General features: G+C 34.8%; 1 protein-coding gene across 3 annotated transcripts in view; it reads right to left on the minus strand.

Moving 5' to 3' along the window:
• Positions 1 to 13,712, minus strand: part of LOC107071425 (uncharacterized) — an 82,054-nt gene that overhangs the window by 34,671 nt on the left and 33,671 nt on the right. For 2 of the 3 annotated variants that reach the window (XM_089173734.1, XM_089173736.1), the window contains exon 2: positions 7,872 to 12,732. In XM_089173734.1, the coding sequence (XP_089029860.1) occupies positions 7,872 to 9,462 (1,591 nt within the window). In that variant the 5' untranslated portion in view covers positions 9,463 to 12,732. The remainder of the gene's footprint in view (positions 1 to 7,871; positions 12,733 to 13,712) is intronic. The other variant, XM_089173735.1, reaches the window with a different exon arrangement.

Consider the following 13,712-nt stretch of genomic DNA (forward strand, 5'->3'; position numbering starts at 1 on the left):
TCTATGTATGTATTTTTACATTCATTTTACACATTTTTATTATTCTAATAATTATTCCAAATGTGTGTGTGTCTCTCTCTCTCTCTCTGTATTTGAATTTATCATAAATGTCATTTTTCTATATTAATATAAAACTAAATTGAGAGAGAATGTTATATCTTTGAAATTCTATTAAATATCTATTATAAAAAATGAGCCGTGACAAAGTGAAGAAAATAAAAGGTCATAGATAAAATATTAATCTATCTATTCATCCTCTTCCCATTCCAAGATACTTTGGGAAGATAAAGATAAGTGATGGGAGCTAATGCTCACATACACACACCGAATCACAGAGAGAATCACAGAGAGAATCACAGAGAGAATGTAGCAAGTGCCGACCCTCTGACTTTTACTATCATTAATAAAGATTCAATTTAAAGTGACGAATGCCGTCGAGATTACAAAATCGATTAGGAGGAGGATGATCACTTTCTAAAAGGATTGAGAACCACTTATCGATCTTTGGCAATGATCTTCGTGACGACTACTCGAATTACGATTAAACACTTCCGCGTTCAGAAAAAACCCTTCGAAGGAAAAACTTGAAGCTTGTTTGGTCTCGTTGATGTTCAAATGAAACACACTTGGAGAGAGAGAGGGAGAGAGGGAGAGAGTTTGTGGTTTTTTCCGGTATAACGACATCATTTCGTTCAGCTTGCTTGAGAACTGGTGGTGTCATTGGACTGTGTCTGAAGAGTTTGTCTTACTCCTATCGTAAAAAATGTGTTTACTCTTCAAAACATCTCTTATATATATTTATGTTTATTTATTGACAAATATTGAATTCTATTAAAAACTATGAAATATATATTTTAAATATACACGGACATACACCTAAGTTATATTATAAAACGTTAGGATAGAAGTAAGGAAAAGATGGCGAGAAAAGATAAAAGTAGTGTAACGTGATTTACAAAATTATCGGTACGTACGATCTCTTTCTTTCTTTCTTTCTTTCTTTCTTTCTCATATAGAAACTAACACAGGAACACATATACGTGCAATTCTTGGCACCCACGCAAACAGTAACAGCTATGTGTGCTGAACGAGCGATTACGTTGATGGTGCTTTTAATTGAAATATCCCGGACGTAGGTTATGCAAATCAGATTAGTGTCCAAAAGGTGATCCATATTAGTGGATTAACATATGCAAAAATGATTATGTACACATCGTACAGTTCAAATGTTAATAAAAGTCCTAGCACATATGCTTGTTCATTTAATTTTTATTCAAATTTTGATTTATGATATTTATCTGTCTGTTTCCTTTTCTTGTTTTCTTTTTTTTTCTTTTCTTTTTTTTTTTTTTTTGAAATCGCAGAGTAAATAAAAACGTTTGAAAGGAATGAGTGTCGGGTTTGTTAAGTTCCCTTACCCGTTGCGTTGCGAGCAAATTCCTTCGGGAGAGATAAAATCTTTCTTGATTCTTGTAAATTAGTATTAATTACCTTGCAACCCTTTCATTAAACATCGTAAATATTACTTCCAATTACGCGTTTAATTACTCAGTTAACTGTGATATTGTCGTTTCTTGTTTTTTTTTTTTTTTAATATTTTTACAACAGGTATATTTATTGGTATATAATAATCAATGATTGCTATATGAAAGATATAACATTTATTTCCCTGTATGATGAGATATAATACGTATCGTAATAATTATAAATATATTCTACAAATAATATTCAATTATTATATGCATGTATCAATACTATTAAAATAATCCTATTAAATATCTCGTATATATATATATATAATAAATAATACTGGGAATATATTATTAATACGTCTACTGATTTGACAAATGGGAATACAAAAATGGAGGATTATAATCTTTCAAAAGTACTTAATGTTTGCAATAATATATGTCTAATAGTTGAACATTGACATAGAAATATGTATATGCATAACTCGTGAAACGATCTCGATTCATACTATTCGAAATGAACCATGCGCAAAGATGATAAATGAAGCTATGCCGGTTGGTAGTAGAAAAGCCGGTAGCATGGTTTTACACCTTTATCGTACTCGAAAAGAGTTTCAACTGTCGGCACCGGTGTGTCTGTAGAGAAAGCCTTACGAATCGCAATTATACGAGCTTAGATAGATCTTCAAGAATAAATGCAACCAAGACTTTTTTTCGAAATATTTTAGAAAAATATATCTACATTTTTCCATACAAAAGAAATGTGTTGAAATTTACTAGACAATTTGATATTGCATGAATTTCAAAATACACATTTGATTGTTATATTTAATTAAACAGGCTGGAGAGCCTGTATAATCGACAAGATCATAAATCATTTGACTTTTTATTTCTTTGTTCTTTAATTAAACAAAATTGTCATTTCGCACAAAGTAGTAAGTCATCAAGGCATATATATTTTGGCATGTGTATTACCCTGAGCTGCCAAATACAATTATTTTATCTACAATTTAGAAATAGAGAGAAAGAGAGAAAGTAAGTTAAATCTAAAAAGACGATGAAATATTTGTGACATTCTTTCATCGCACAAAATTAGAAACTGCATTTTGTTCTAATAGTATACTAGTTGTACTTTCAAATATTAATTTAGAAATATAAGACAAATTCGTATAAATAGTTTACCCATATCATATAAATTCGTAGTTTTATTTTTCCTTGTATAATAAATAATTATCCCTTTCCTAGCAGTTACCCTGATAGTATAATTATTAAGATTTATGACATAATCGTGCTTAATTGATCAGAAGCACGACGACCTGATTCTATCCCCAGTGCTTTCAACGAGACTAGACAACATACACACGTTCATAACATATACTTCTACATAAGCATAGATACATGTATGTATGTACTTTCTCTATCTTCTTTCTTCGTCATTACAGTTGAAAGCTTCGACAGCGTATAAATATCAACAGTAAAGATGAATAATAGCCGAAAAAGTGAACTTTGATTGATTATCCAAGAGGAATACTACCTACGGTCATGTTCTAAGAATTTTTCTAATAATCGATCGCGATACAATCTTTCTTTCTTTCTTTCTTTCTTTCTTTCTTTCTTTCTTTCTTTCTATTTCTGTTTTTCCTCTCAACAGCCTTTACGTCTAAATCACGTACATTCCAAGTAGCGAATGAGAGCCAAGTCTTGTTTTATCGAGTCCGATATTACGACCTTTGCAGTATTTGATTTATGAGGTAGGTTCAACTAAAAGAAACATTATGACTGCTGACTCAAGTAAAACAGGAATAGAGATACAACGAAAGAGAAAGAAAATGAAAGAAATGAGAAGAATATGGAATAAAGACATTTATAACAGCAATTAGTCAATCCAATCAGATTTAACAATTATAAAGAGACAACAATTGACCTCGTTGTATTCCCCATTTTAATTCCATACCCTGATGTTCAACTAAAATTCATCTTGACTTTTCCCTTCCGTACTCTCGAAGTCACCCTGAAGCATAGTTCTACAAACCCACTCGAGTGGTTGCTGTTTAAGATTTAGGACCCGTCGTCCTGTCGACATTTAAGTGGCCTTTCTTCTTTTTTGTTTCTTTTTATTCAAGTTAAAAGTACCTGAGGAATACCCAATAGCAAGCTGTGTTGCATTGCACCCTACAGTCTCCAAGGATTCATCCATTGATGCTTTTCTGCTGTATCCTTATTAGTCATTTTTTGTTGCTTTTTCTTTTGAGTATACGCCTACGTTTCGTTTTTTTTCTCTCTCTCTCTCTCTCTCTCTTGGAGGGGAGGTTTTTGCTTTTAATTCTTTTTTATATTTTTTATTTATTTAGTTAATGTCTTGTCCATGTCTCAAAGTTTTGACCACCCGCGTTATACGAGTTTCTAGTCTCTCACGTGGAGGATAAAACAAACGACTATGGTCCTACTTCGTTAATAGTCTTCATCCTTCCACTTAATTATACCATCTTCGATTCCTTTGTAATTAGCTTGTAATTTTATTGTCGATTCGAAGATTGGGTGACGGGGTTTTTAGGCTGTCATATGATACTTCTTATTTGAATTTTATGGAGGAGTTTTTTTTTTTAGAGAGATGTTTCACTTAAAAACATAATATGTTTTTAGTCAAGTAGTATTTTAAGTAAGCTTTGAAAAGTAATCGAAGATGAAGAAAACTATCGACAATGATGAAGCAAGGGAGCATTAAATTATCGATTCTTACACGTCCTTCTTAAACTTGTTACGAAATGCGATATTCAGATACTCTCAACGGGGAGGCGAAACAACATGTTTCGTTATGTGAGAGCTAAGTTGTTCCTGCATAAAAAAGAAGACTGATAAAAAGTAAAAGCAGGTAAAAAAAAAAAAAAAAAAAATCAAATAAACCCTAGAAGTAAGTTAGTCACCAGTTCTTCTCGTCCTTGTCGTTCTTACCATCGTCATAGTCGTATTTATTAATTTTATGAGATTTTATGGAGGAAGGTGGAGCACAAGAGTCGATGTCGCTTCTGCCTATTCATCATCGGCCATTTCCGAAGAGTATTCCGGTAATAATTCAGAATTTCATGGGGTATGTTGCAAGAAAGAGGTAGAAAGAGAAGAAAGAGGTAGAAAGAGGTAGAAATTCTTTAGCATAAGACGAAAGGAAACAGCTGTCGTCGAAGGGCACGAGCGATTTTCTTGCTTCGTCTTTTATATCACGGGATAAAAGACGTGGGATCGTTTCTAACTTAACGAGTATCCAATTAACAACATTATCTTTTACCCTTTTACCCTCCCAACGAAGCTTTTTCTTTACCCACCTTTCAACTAGACACTACGAGTGAAAATCATCCAAATTGTTACGTTCTAGATAAGCAATAACAAGATGGTGTTATTAGCATTATTATTAATATTATGTATGAACATAATTAATCAAAATCAAGCAACCTAAGGAACCTTATTTTCTCAACATCATTTTAAAATCACTACTATCCAATCTTCTTATTTCTTTTTTTTTTTTTTTTATTCAATAATAATTATTGAATGAAACGAAAAGTATTTGGGCCACCACTAAATGTTCATGTCTTCAAAGAAACTCTCGGAAAGAAAGTCACGTTTCTCAAAAATTTAATACACATATTCAGGTAGGATGAAAGAAAAGAGAAAGAGAAAGAGAAAGAGAATGATAATGCTAATTCGGCCATTTCATGAGTTTATCTTCATGCAATCATGTTCGTTTTCTTTCCTGGAATAGCTATTAAGATAAAAGCCATCTAATAAAATCTGTTCAAACCCCGTTTGTGATAGGAAAGAAGAAGAAAGTTGTCCGATAAGATCTCAGATCCAACCATGTATTTAATGTTAATTATTAAAACCCGATTAAATTGTTCTTAAATAATAACGATTATTGTGACATTATTTACATCTTCCTTAGCTTAACATTATTCATTTTATAGATCTATCGTTAAATTGAGATTTGCATTTTTTTTTTTATTACAATACAAATTGTTTTATTTGGTCATCGGTAATAATCTCCATGGGAATGAACGTACCAAGTTTTTAAATAAAACATTTAAATTTAGAATCCATGCTTCTTCTTCTTCTTCGTCTTCTTTTGATTCTCTTTAACTTCAAAAATTGACCATTTCTAAACAATCATAAAACATGAATGAAGTGAAAAGAAGAAAAGGGATCTAAATTTAAGTGCAATTTTTTACACAAGCACGAATGAGAAACGATAAAATTTGACTGTTTTTAAACACCCATAAAAAATCAATGGAAAATAAAAATAATATCTGGGCAAATGTAGATGCAATTTTTTGACGAATGCATATGAGTGTGCCCGTTAGGGTGAATTTGTTTATTAGGTATTCCAATTTTTTCCCATTACATTAAATAACAAAAAATACAAAATGAGAGAGTCCAAATTTAAATGCAATTTTTTTCAATGCATATGTGCACATGTGTGTGCGTGTGTGTATCTATAAATATTTGATTTTTTTTGGTTTTTAAATGCTTCGATTATTATCTTTTCGGACAATTTCTACCCTTTCGATTCTATTCTCGTAGGTGTGTACTTTATTTAGCGGAACTTTCGGTGAGTAAAAAAGAGAAGAAGTGAAGAGAAAAAACAGCGCCGGCGCATGGCTCTGAGGAATATTTTTCTTTTTTATGGGAAGGCCAGGGACCTAACGGCGAACTTGAATAAATAAATACTCGTAATAGAAAGGAGAAGAAGTAGAAGGTAGTCATATCTATTTTTCACGCGATTGTTTCCTTAAAGAAGAACCTGGAAATACTTCAACCACAATTTGAATCCCTCTTGTCCTTCTACTACAAATTCAACTTGGAACTTGCAAGTATTCTACACTCATATACATATTGATCATCTAAATTTACAATTAAAGTTACAGAAAGAAGAAACGAACAAACGAACGAACGAACGAACGAACGATCCAGATACAGAAAAAGAAAGAAAGACGAAGAGTAGAAATAAAAAAAAAAAAAAAAAAAGGTAACAGGCGTAAATTTAAATCGCACGATGCCTCGAAACTCGATGAAAAGTTTCAAAGGTCTCCGTAGACTAGTTTAAGAGGTCGATTGTATTCTTGGAACATAGCACGTACGTACACCCACACAGAGAAACACTTTCTAGATGTTCTAACGTTAAATTGGCTGATTCGAATTTCGAATGGATGGTTACTCAGGAGGAGACAGTACAGTTCTCTGAGGAAAATCGTTTTCGAATCCTGGACGTTCCAATAGTGATCCAATTGAGGTCAACCCAACTAATTTTATTTAATATACTAATCATCGATGAACGTTTCCTGATCAATTTATAAATAAAAATAAAGATAAAAAAAAGAAATCAATTTCATATATTGGACAGTGAACTTCTTGGGTAATATTATCATTAATTAAAGTCAACTTTTCTAATCACGATCTTCGTTTGCTAGAGAACTTTCGTTCTTATCTTAAACGATAATTTTAGTTTTCCACGAGCGATAGATTAACACTCTAGTTAATTACGATAAATAGATATTTGTGAGTATACGTATTTATGTATGAGTGTATAAGTGTAGACTTCTTGGATGTAAATGATAATAATATACGATCTTATTTAAGAAATTTATGATCTCGAATTTATGATTATCGAGAAACTCCAATTTTTCTTTGACACTTTAACGCACACATACACAAAGAAGGTTCTCATGTGTTGTAGAAAACACATTAAAAGTAACTTGATATATCCATTAATCCTCTATCATATCGTTTCTCAAACTATTATACACACAACACTAATGGTACATTAGATTATTTTTGGTGGTACAATTTTGATACTAATTCCATTCCAATGAATGTTCAGAAAAAAATCTATTTCATTAACGGATATTATTAAATTTGATTCGTTGAATATATCATTTAGGGATGCACTGATTCCCCATTGGGAAAATACTTTTATACTAATACATGTATTTACAAGGCGATAGAAAATTGAAAATCTTTGAGAACCTCTGTTTGATCATATTGGAAAATAAAAGAGGGAGAGAGATATGACATAAAAATATTTAATTACATTTAAATGTGTCATCGTTGAAACGGTAGATTTGATCTTTTTTTAGTATAACACACATGGAAATAAAACAAGGTGAAAAAGAAACAGGGAGAGAAAAATGTGTGCAATTAAAACCTACCTACGAGCTTTAAATAGGAACAAACAAAAATATTATAGTAATAATATAATGCATGATTGCACTTGAAAACCTGTCATCGAGTTCATTTGAAAACGGTACAATCGGGTGTTTTTAATAAATCATTATAACTGTAAAAGAGAAGAAAAAGAAAGGAAATATTAAGAAAATCTTAAAATAAAGAATAATAAATAATAATGGTGTGACTTACTGTAGTCGGAAGTGTCGTCATTGGATCCGTTAACCGTGCCATCAGGCAAAATCTGTAGATGTCGATTCTTGATGTACATCTGAATCTTCCTGGAGGCACCAGTAATGTGGGAGAGATTGGCCGATCTCTCAGCTCTGACACCGGCGTCAGTAATCAAGTCGATCGGTGCAGCACTTACTACAACACTACCAACGATACTACCGATTGCAACTAAAGCAGCAAACTTTCCGGGATTAATCCCGTTTAATGACGATGACAAAGAATATGATCTCGCACTAAACTTAAGCACACTCGATTTTAATAGTCCACTATGGCCAAACGCAAGAAGAAATAAAAGGAAGGCTAGCTGAAAGTAGAAACGGCACTTTTGTTTCAATGCGTATTTGGTATTGGCGAAAAATCTCCAGGATCGGGAGGTGGATGAAGAGGAAGAAGAAGAAGAAGAAGAAGAAGAAGAAAACGAAGAAGAAGAAGAAGAAGAAGGTGATGGTGATGGTGTTGGTAGTGGTGCTGGAAGCGGTGGCGATGATGAACATGACGATTCTGAGGATTTTGTAAACCAGTTTAAAGGAAATTTATGAGATACTTTATAGTCAATGACACTCCCCGTAGAAGATGCATAAGAATAGGAAGAAGAGTTATTGGACAATGAACTCGATCGATCAGCAGCCCGTTTAAGAGGTTCCTTCTCGCGATAAGAAAAGGATCGCGAGCGATGACTAGAAAATAATAGCGTATTTCTTCGAATAACGCGACTCCTCGAGTTAATAGGCGAACAAGAGGACGACGACGACGACGACGACGACGAGGATGATAAGGATATAGTCGATGATAACGAGAATGTCCGATCATTGTTAGAAAAGTTTTTGCACGAATAAAGTTTGCGATCTTCCTTAGCGAAGGAAGATGAATAATTCGTACGTTGGTAGCTCCGATCACGGAATTTCCTTGGTAAGGAAACAGTCCTGGACCGTAAGCGTCGATGAATAATAGTCTCTAGGGAACAAGACAAGCTTCTTCTGTTGGAAAATCTTTTGCTCGTCGTCTTGGTCGTCGTGGTAGCGGTGTTCCACCAAGTATTATATATATTAACAGTAGCAGCAGTGGCAGCAGCATTAGTGGAACTAGAAGTAGTAGTAATAGTAGTCGTCGTCGTCGTAATACTCGTGCATGGTCCGGAGATATAAGTAACGACATTCTCATTGGTTAATATAGATTCAGAGTCCTTGGGAAGATCAACGTTAGATCTATACCGCCGATGATGATAACTGTGATGATGATGATGATGATGATGATGATGATGACGACGACGACAACAACAATTTCGTTGAATGCGATCCTCATATCGATTCAGACGTCGAGTACAACCACGACGATTATTGACTTCACCGATGACTCGAATTTCCTGATGATGCCTTTCGTGAGACCTTTCATGCGACCTTTCGTGAGAACTCTCGATGATAGGATTCGAGAGCCTTAGAAGTAGCTCGTCTTTCTTAGTAGATGTTGATAAGAGGATTGGTAGAGGGCAGTCGGCACGGTAATCACAGTGCAGCACCCTTTGCCCGCCCGTGTCGATCTCAGTGGGCATGACGTTCTCATCTACTCTCTTTACTCTTACTCTTTCTCTCTCTCTCTCTCTCTCCCCCTCTATTTTATATTGTATTTTCAAGCGATTATTAATAAGTACGCTCGATTTAATTGGATATTATCTGTCTACCACCTGTTAACATCTTTTAAGGGCCCCATCACTTCCGCCTTGGAAAGCCGATTCTTGATGAGAACGGAGGATGCTGCACCCGGTCCACTAACCACGTACTACATCTTCGATACTCTCGCATTATTAACAGTCTTCTTCTTCTTCTTCTTCTTCTTCTTTTTCTTGCTGTTTGTCGTTTTGTTCGTATTGTTCGTATGTTGGATATAGGTGTTTTCTAGAAACGACACGCCAACACTCTAGGCGCCGGTCGGTCAATCCTCTTACTCTCCCACACGTCAGAACGGTTTGTTCGCGAATATCGGGAACCAAGGGATCGGTTTACGAGGTGGCATCTGATCCCTCGACTCGACTCTTTCTCTCTTTCTCTCTTTCTCTCTTTTTCTCTTTTTCTCTTTCTATATACTCGGCTCGTTCGATCTGCCGCCGGAGGCCGACGTAAGTCCCTCTTTAAACGGTTTTCTCGATGAGTTACCTCGGCTACCGGTCGTTAACGCCGCCTTCTTCTTATTTTTACCTGTATAACCCCACTCTCTGACAAGTTACTTTTTTCTTCGGACCTTTTTAATCAAGACACCACCGATTACAAACGATATATATGTCCATCTGCCTTTAACTTTACTTTATCTAACGGTTTTTACACCACTTTGCCCTTTTTTCCCCCCTTTTATTCTTCTTCCTCTTTTCAATTTCGTCTCAATTTGTAAATATTGCAATATTTATCCAAGATGTTAAAATTATTCGAATTACGATCAATCACTTAGTAAATTAAATGTATGCACTTGAATTGGATGTTCTTATTAACGTGCAATTATGAAAAAGGGCCACGATCATCAGTTCACCATGAACAACACCATCACATTACATTTATCGATAAGCACTTGGAAGAAAGCTTTTGACACTATCACCTAACACCACCACTTGAGCTTGTTATCAACACTATGCTACTTCACCACTCGTGCCACCGATTTCGTCTAACTTTTATTTCTCTTTCTCTCAATGATTTCCGTCGCGGGAAGTCCGACACCTGCACAAGATCTCTTTTACTTCGCGATGAATGAAAGTATTATGAAAGATATAGTGTACGTTTTGTGTGTGCGTGTGTGTGCGAGAGAGAGAGAGAGACGAGAGAAGAGAACTAGTCCCAGAGTGACAAAGTTAATTAATTAACAAATAATAAAAAACAACGATTGATCGATAGAAGCAGAGAGAAAGGACACTTTCAGAAGAAGAAAAAGAGGAAGAGGATATAATTTAATCTTCTATCTATCTATCTATCTATCTCTCTCTCTCTCTCTCACACTCTCTTTCACTCGTTCGTATTTCCTTGTTCTACTTCCGGGTGTTCTCCACAAGGGGTTGATGATGATGATGATGATGATGATGATGATGATAATCAATGCCTCGTTAAAAAACGTTTGTACAAAACTGATACCACAGTTAATTATTATGCGAATGAACTAATGTTCGCGTGTTATTTATTTTTGATCTGAATAAAATATCTCCTCGTGGTTGTTGAAATAAAATACTACTGAGAGTAACACGCGACTCGTGTGTGCCCAGTAAAAAAGAAATAGAATAAAAATAAGGAAAAGACCAATTGGAATAGGAATATGAATAAAAATAAGGTTCGAAGAAGTACAATAATTATGGCAGTGTATATGGGTGTGTGTGTATGTATGTGTGTGTTTGGGTTATCTCTGGTCGAGGTCGGATGATGCCGGTGCGGCGTCCGAGAAACTACTGAACGAGTGCCGTGGTTCTGTTCTCTGGCAGAGCGGCGGCTCGGCCACACGTTGCTGGTGCTGGTGCTGCTGGTGTTGCTGCTGCTGCTGCTGCTGCTTGTGCTGCTGCTGGTGGTGTTGTTGCTGCTGCTCCTCTTCGTCAATTCGTTCTCGTAGTAGAGAAACAGAACGGCGGTGGTGGCGGCAGCAGCAGCGGCGACGGCGGCACGAACACCACCACCAATACAACTTTTCTTGTATTAACTTCTCTGTCGTTGAGAGTAAAACCAATACCAATGCAAGCTTCGAGATCGACGAGTTACTCACACCATCCATCCCGTCTCGTCCGTTAATGACGAACTTGCGTTTCTCTATTTGACTATTCTACTTAAGTCTACTCTTTATAATAGTCTACTACTATTGCCTTCATGGCCCTGTCACTTTCTCTAATCTAGCACAGTACGGCACAGCACGGCACAGTACAATATCACTACTACCCCAATATTAAAGGCTATTGCGACGACCACTACCCTTTTAAATGTACACACATACTAGGTTAAACGTCTATACGAGTATTATAGTAGTAGTTCTAGTGATAATCTTGTGTTGTCTCGTTTCGCCCGGTTTCATCCCATCCCAGAGACGACGCAGCACGCGACAGATCTGGATCCTCCTTTCCCCGCTTCTCTCTCTCTCTCTCTCTCCTCCCTCTCTCTCTCTTTTCTTTCCCTCTCTTTTTCAATCCTCCTTCGTCTTCGTCCTCTCTTTCTCTCGCCCACTATCGTAACTCCACCACACGCGCCTCTCTCTACTCCTTTCTCTTTTTTTCTTCTTTTCTTATTCTCAGACCACGTATCTCTCAATTCAATCCACCACAATTTCCCCACTCTACTTTTTTTAATCTCCGATCTCTTTTCCCACAAGTTTTTATCAAATGAAAAGTATCGACATTTTCACCCCAAAGATTGGAAAAAAATGTCAGCAATTTTTCTATCGGTCTATCCTCTTTCTCTTTCTTTTTCTATGAACAAAGAAGCGAACGAGAAACACCTGTAGAAACACTAATCTCTAGAATCGGAAATCTTCAAATAACCCAAATAGTTTCATCCCTTTTTAACCTCGTATTCTAAGCTTTTCGTTTTTATTCTTTTTTACCAACCTCTTTTACGATTACTATTCGTTTTTTAATTCCATTTTCCAGTTCTGATTAAAAGCTTCAACGCAATCGCTGTCTCTCCTTCTTCTTCTTCTTCGTTTTTCTTTCTTAGAAATTAAAGATGATAACGATGAAGATGATGACGATGATGATCGTCAAATGCTTTTCGATCCCTTTTTAGATATCTTTCTCGACATCTTTTTTATTCTCGGTTCTTCCTTAATTCATTCGTTTACGTACGAACTTGGTCTTCTCTGCATATTCCTAGAATTTCAATACAAATTTTATGGTTACTATAAATTGCTTTTTCATTATTTTTCTTTTTTTTTTTTTTTAATAAATAATGTTTAAATATTTTTCAGTTGCTCGGAAAATATAATAATAAAAGTTAAAATTCACATTGAAATTCTACGATTATTCTATTAATTTGTCTTTCAAAAAGCATCAATTAAAAATGTTTTTCTATGAACAATTATTACGAAAAGAAATATATGTATTTATATGCAAATGAACGAATGACTAAGAAATTTTCATTTTTACTTTTGTAAAATAAAGAAATAACATTGCTATTATTCCTATGGATTATCTACATCCGATTATCTAATTCTAAGAACGCAAACCATTTCAAAATGTTATTTGGAATTGAGAATAAGATTAGAAATCGTGTCTGAGTTCTGTACCGATCGTCATGATGATAATGTAATCCTTAATACTTGCTCTAAGGTAAGAGATTATTACTATTTATCTATCTCTTTCATGCTATTTCATGCTCTTTCTTATATAGGGTCCTTTAAGAAAGCTTTTATTGAAAAAGATGAAAGTTATGAGAGTGCATATAAGAGGGCCACCAGACGCAAAATTCTTAAATGAAAGTTTCTTGCTATTTATATTATATGTACATTCGAAAGTAATCCATCAAAATGCGTCTCGATCGAAACGTAAACTCACTTTCGATTCTATCTTGTCAATTACAATGGAAAATTGATACACGATCTTGTAGGAAGAAAAAAAAGAAAAAAAAAAAGAAAAAAAAAAAGAAAAAAGGAAAAAAATACAAAAAAATGTTGGTCCTTTTGACGGAGGTAAATTTTCCTTTTATCCCAGTAGCAAAAGAGGAACTTTCGTATTTACGAGAGGGAACACACGTAAAACTATTCTCAAGTCAGCTTAAACATGACGCGTCACTCAAATGCAACGTAAGAGGAGAAACGGCAAAAAGTTAACGAAGCATGAGTAAGTCAGGA

This window comes from Polistes dominula, unplaced genomic scaffold (genome assembly GCF_049000335.1).
Source record: "Polistes dominula isolate Pdom_NZ unplaced genomic scaffold, Pdom_raw_medaka contig_75, whole genome shotgun sequence".
Taxonomy (NCBI): Eukaryota; Metazoa; Arthropoda; class Insecta; order Hymenoptera; family Vespidae; genus Polistes; species Polistes dominula.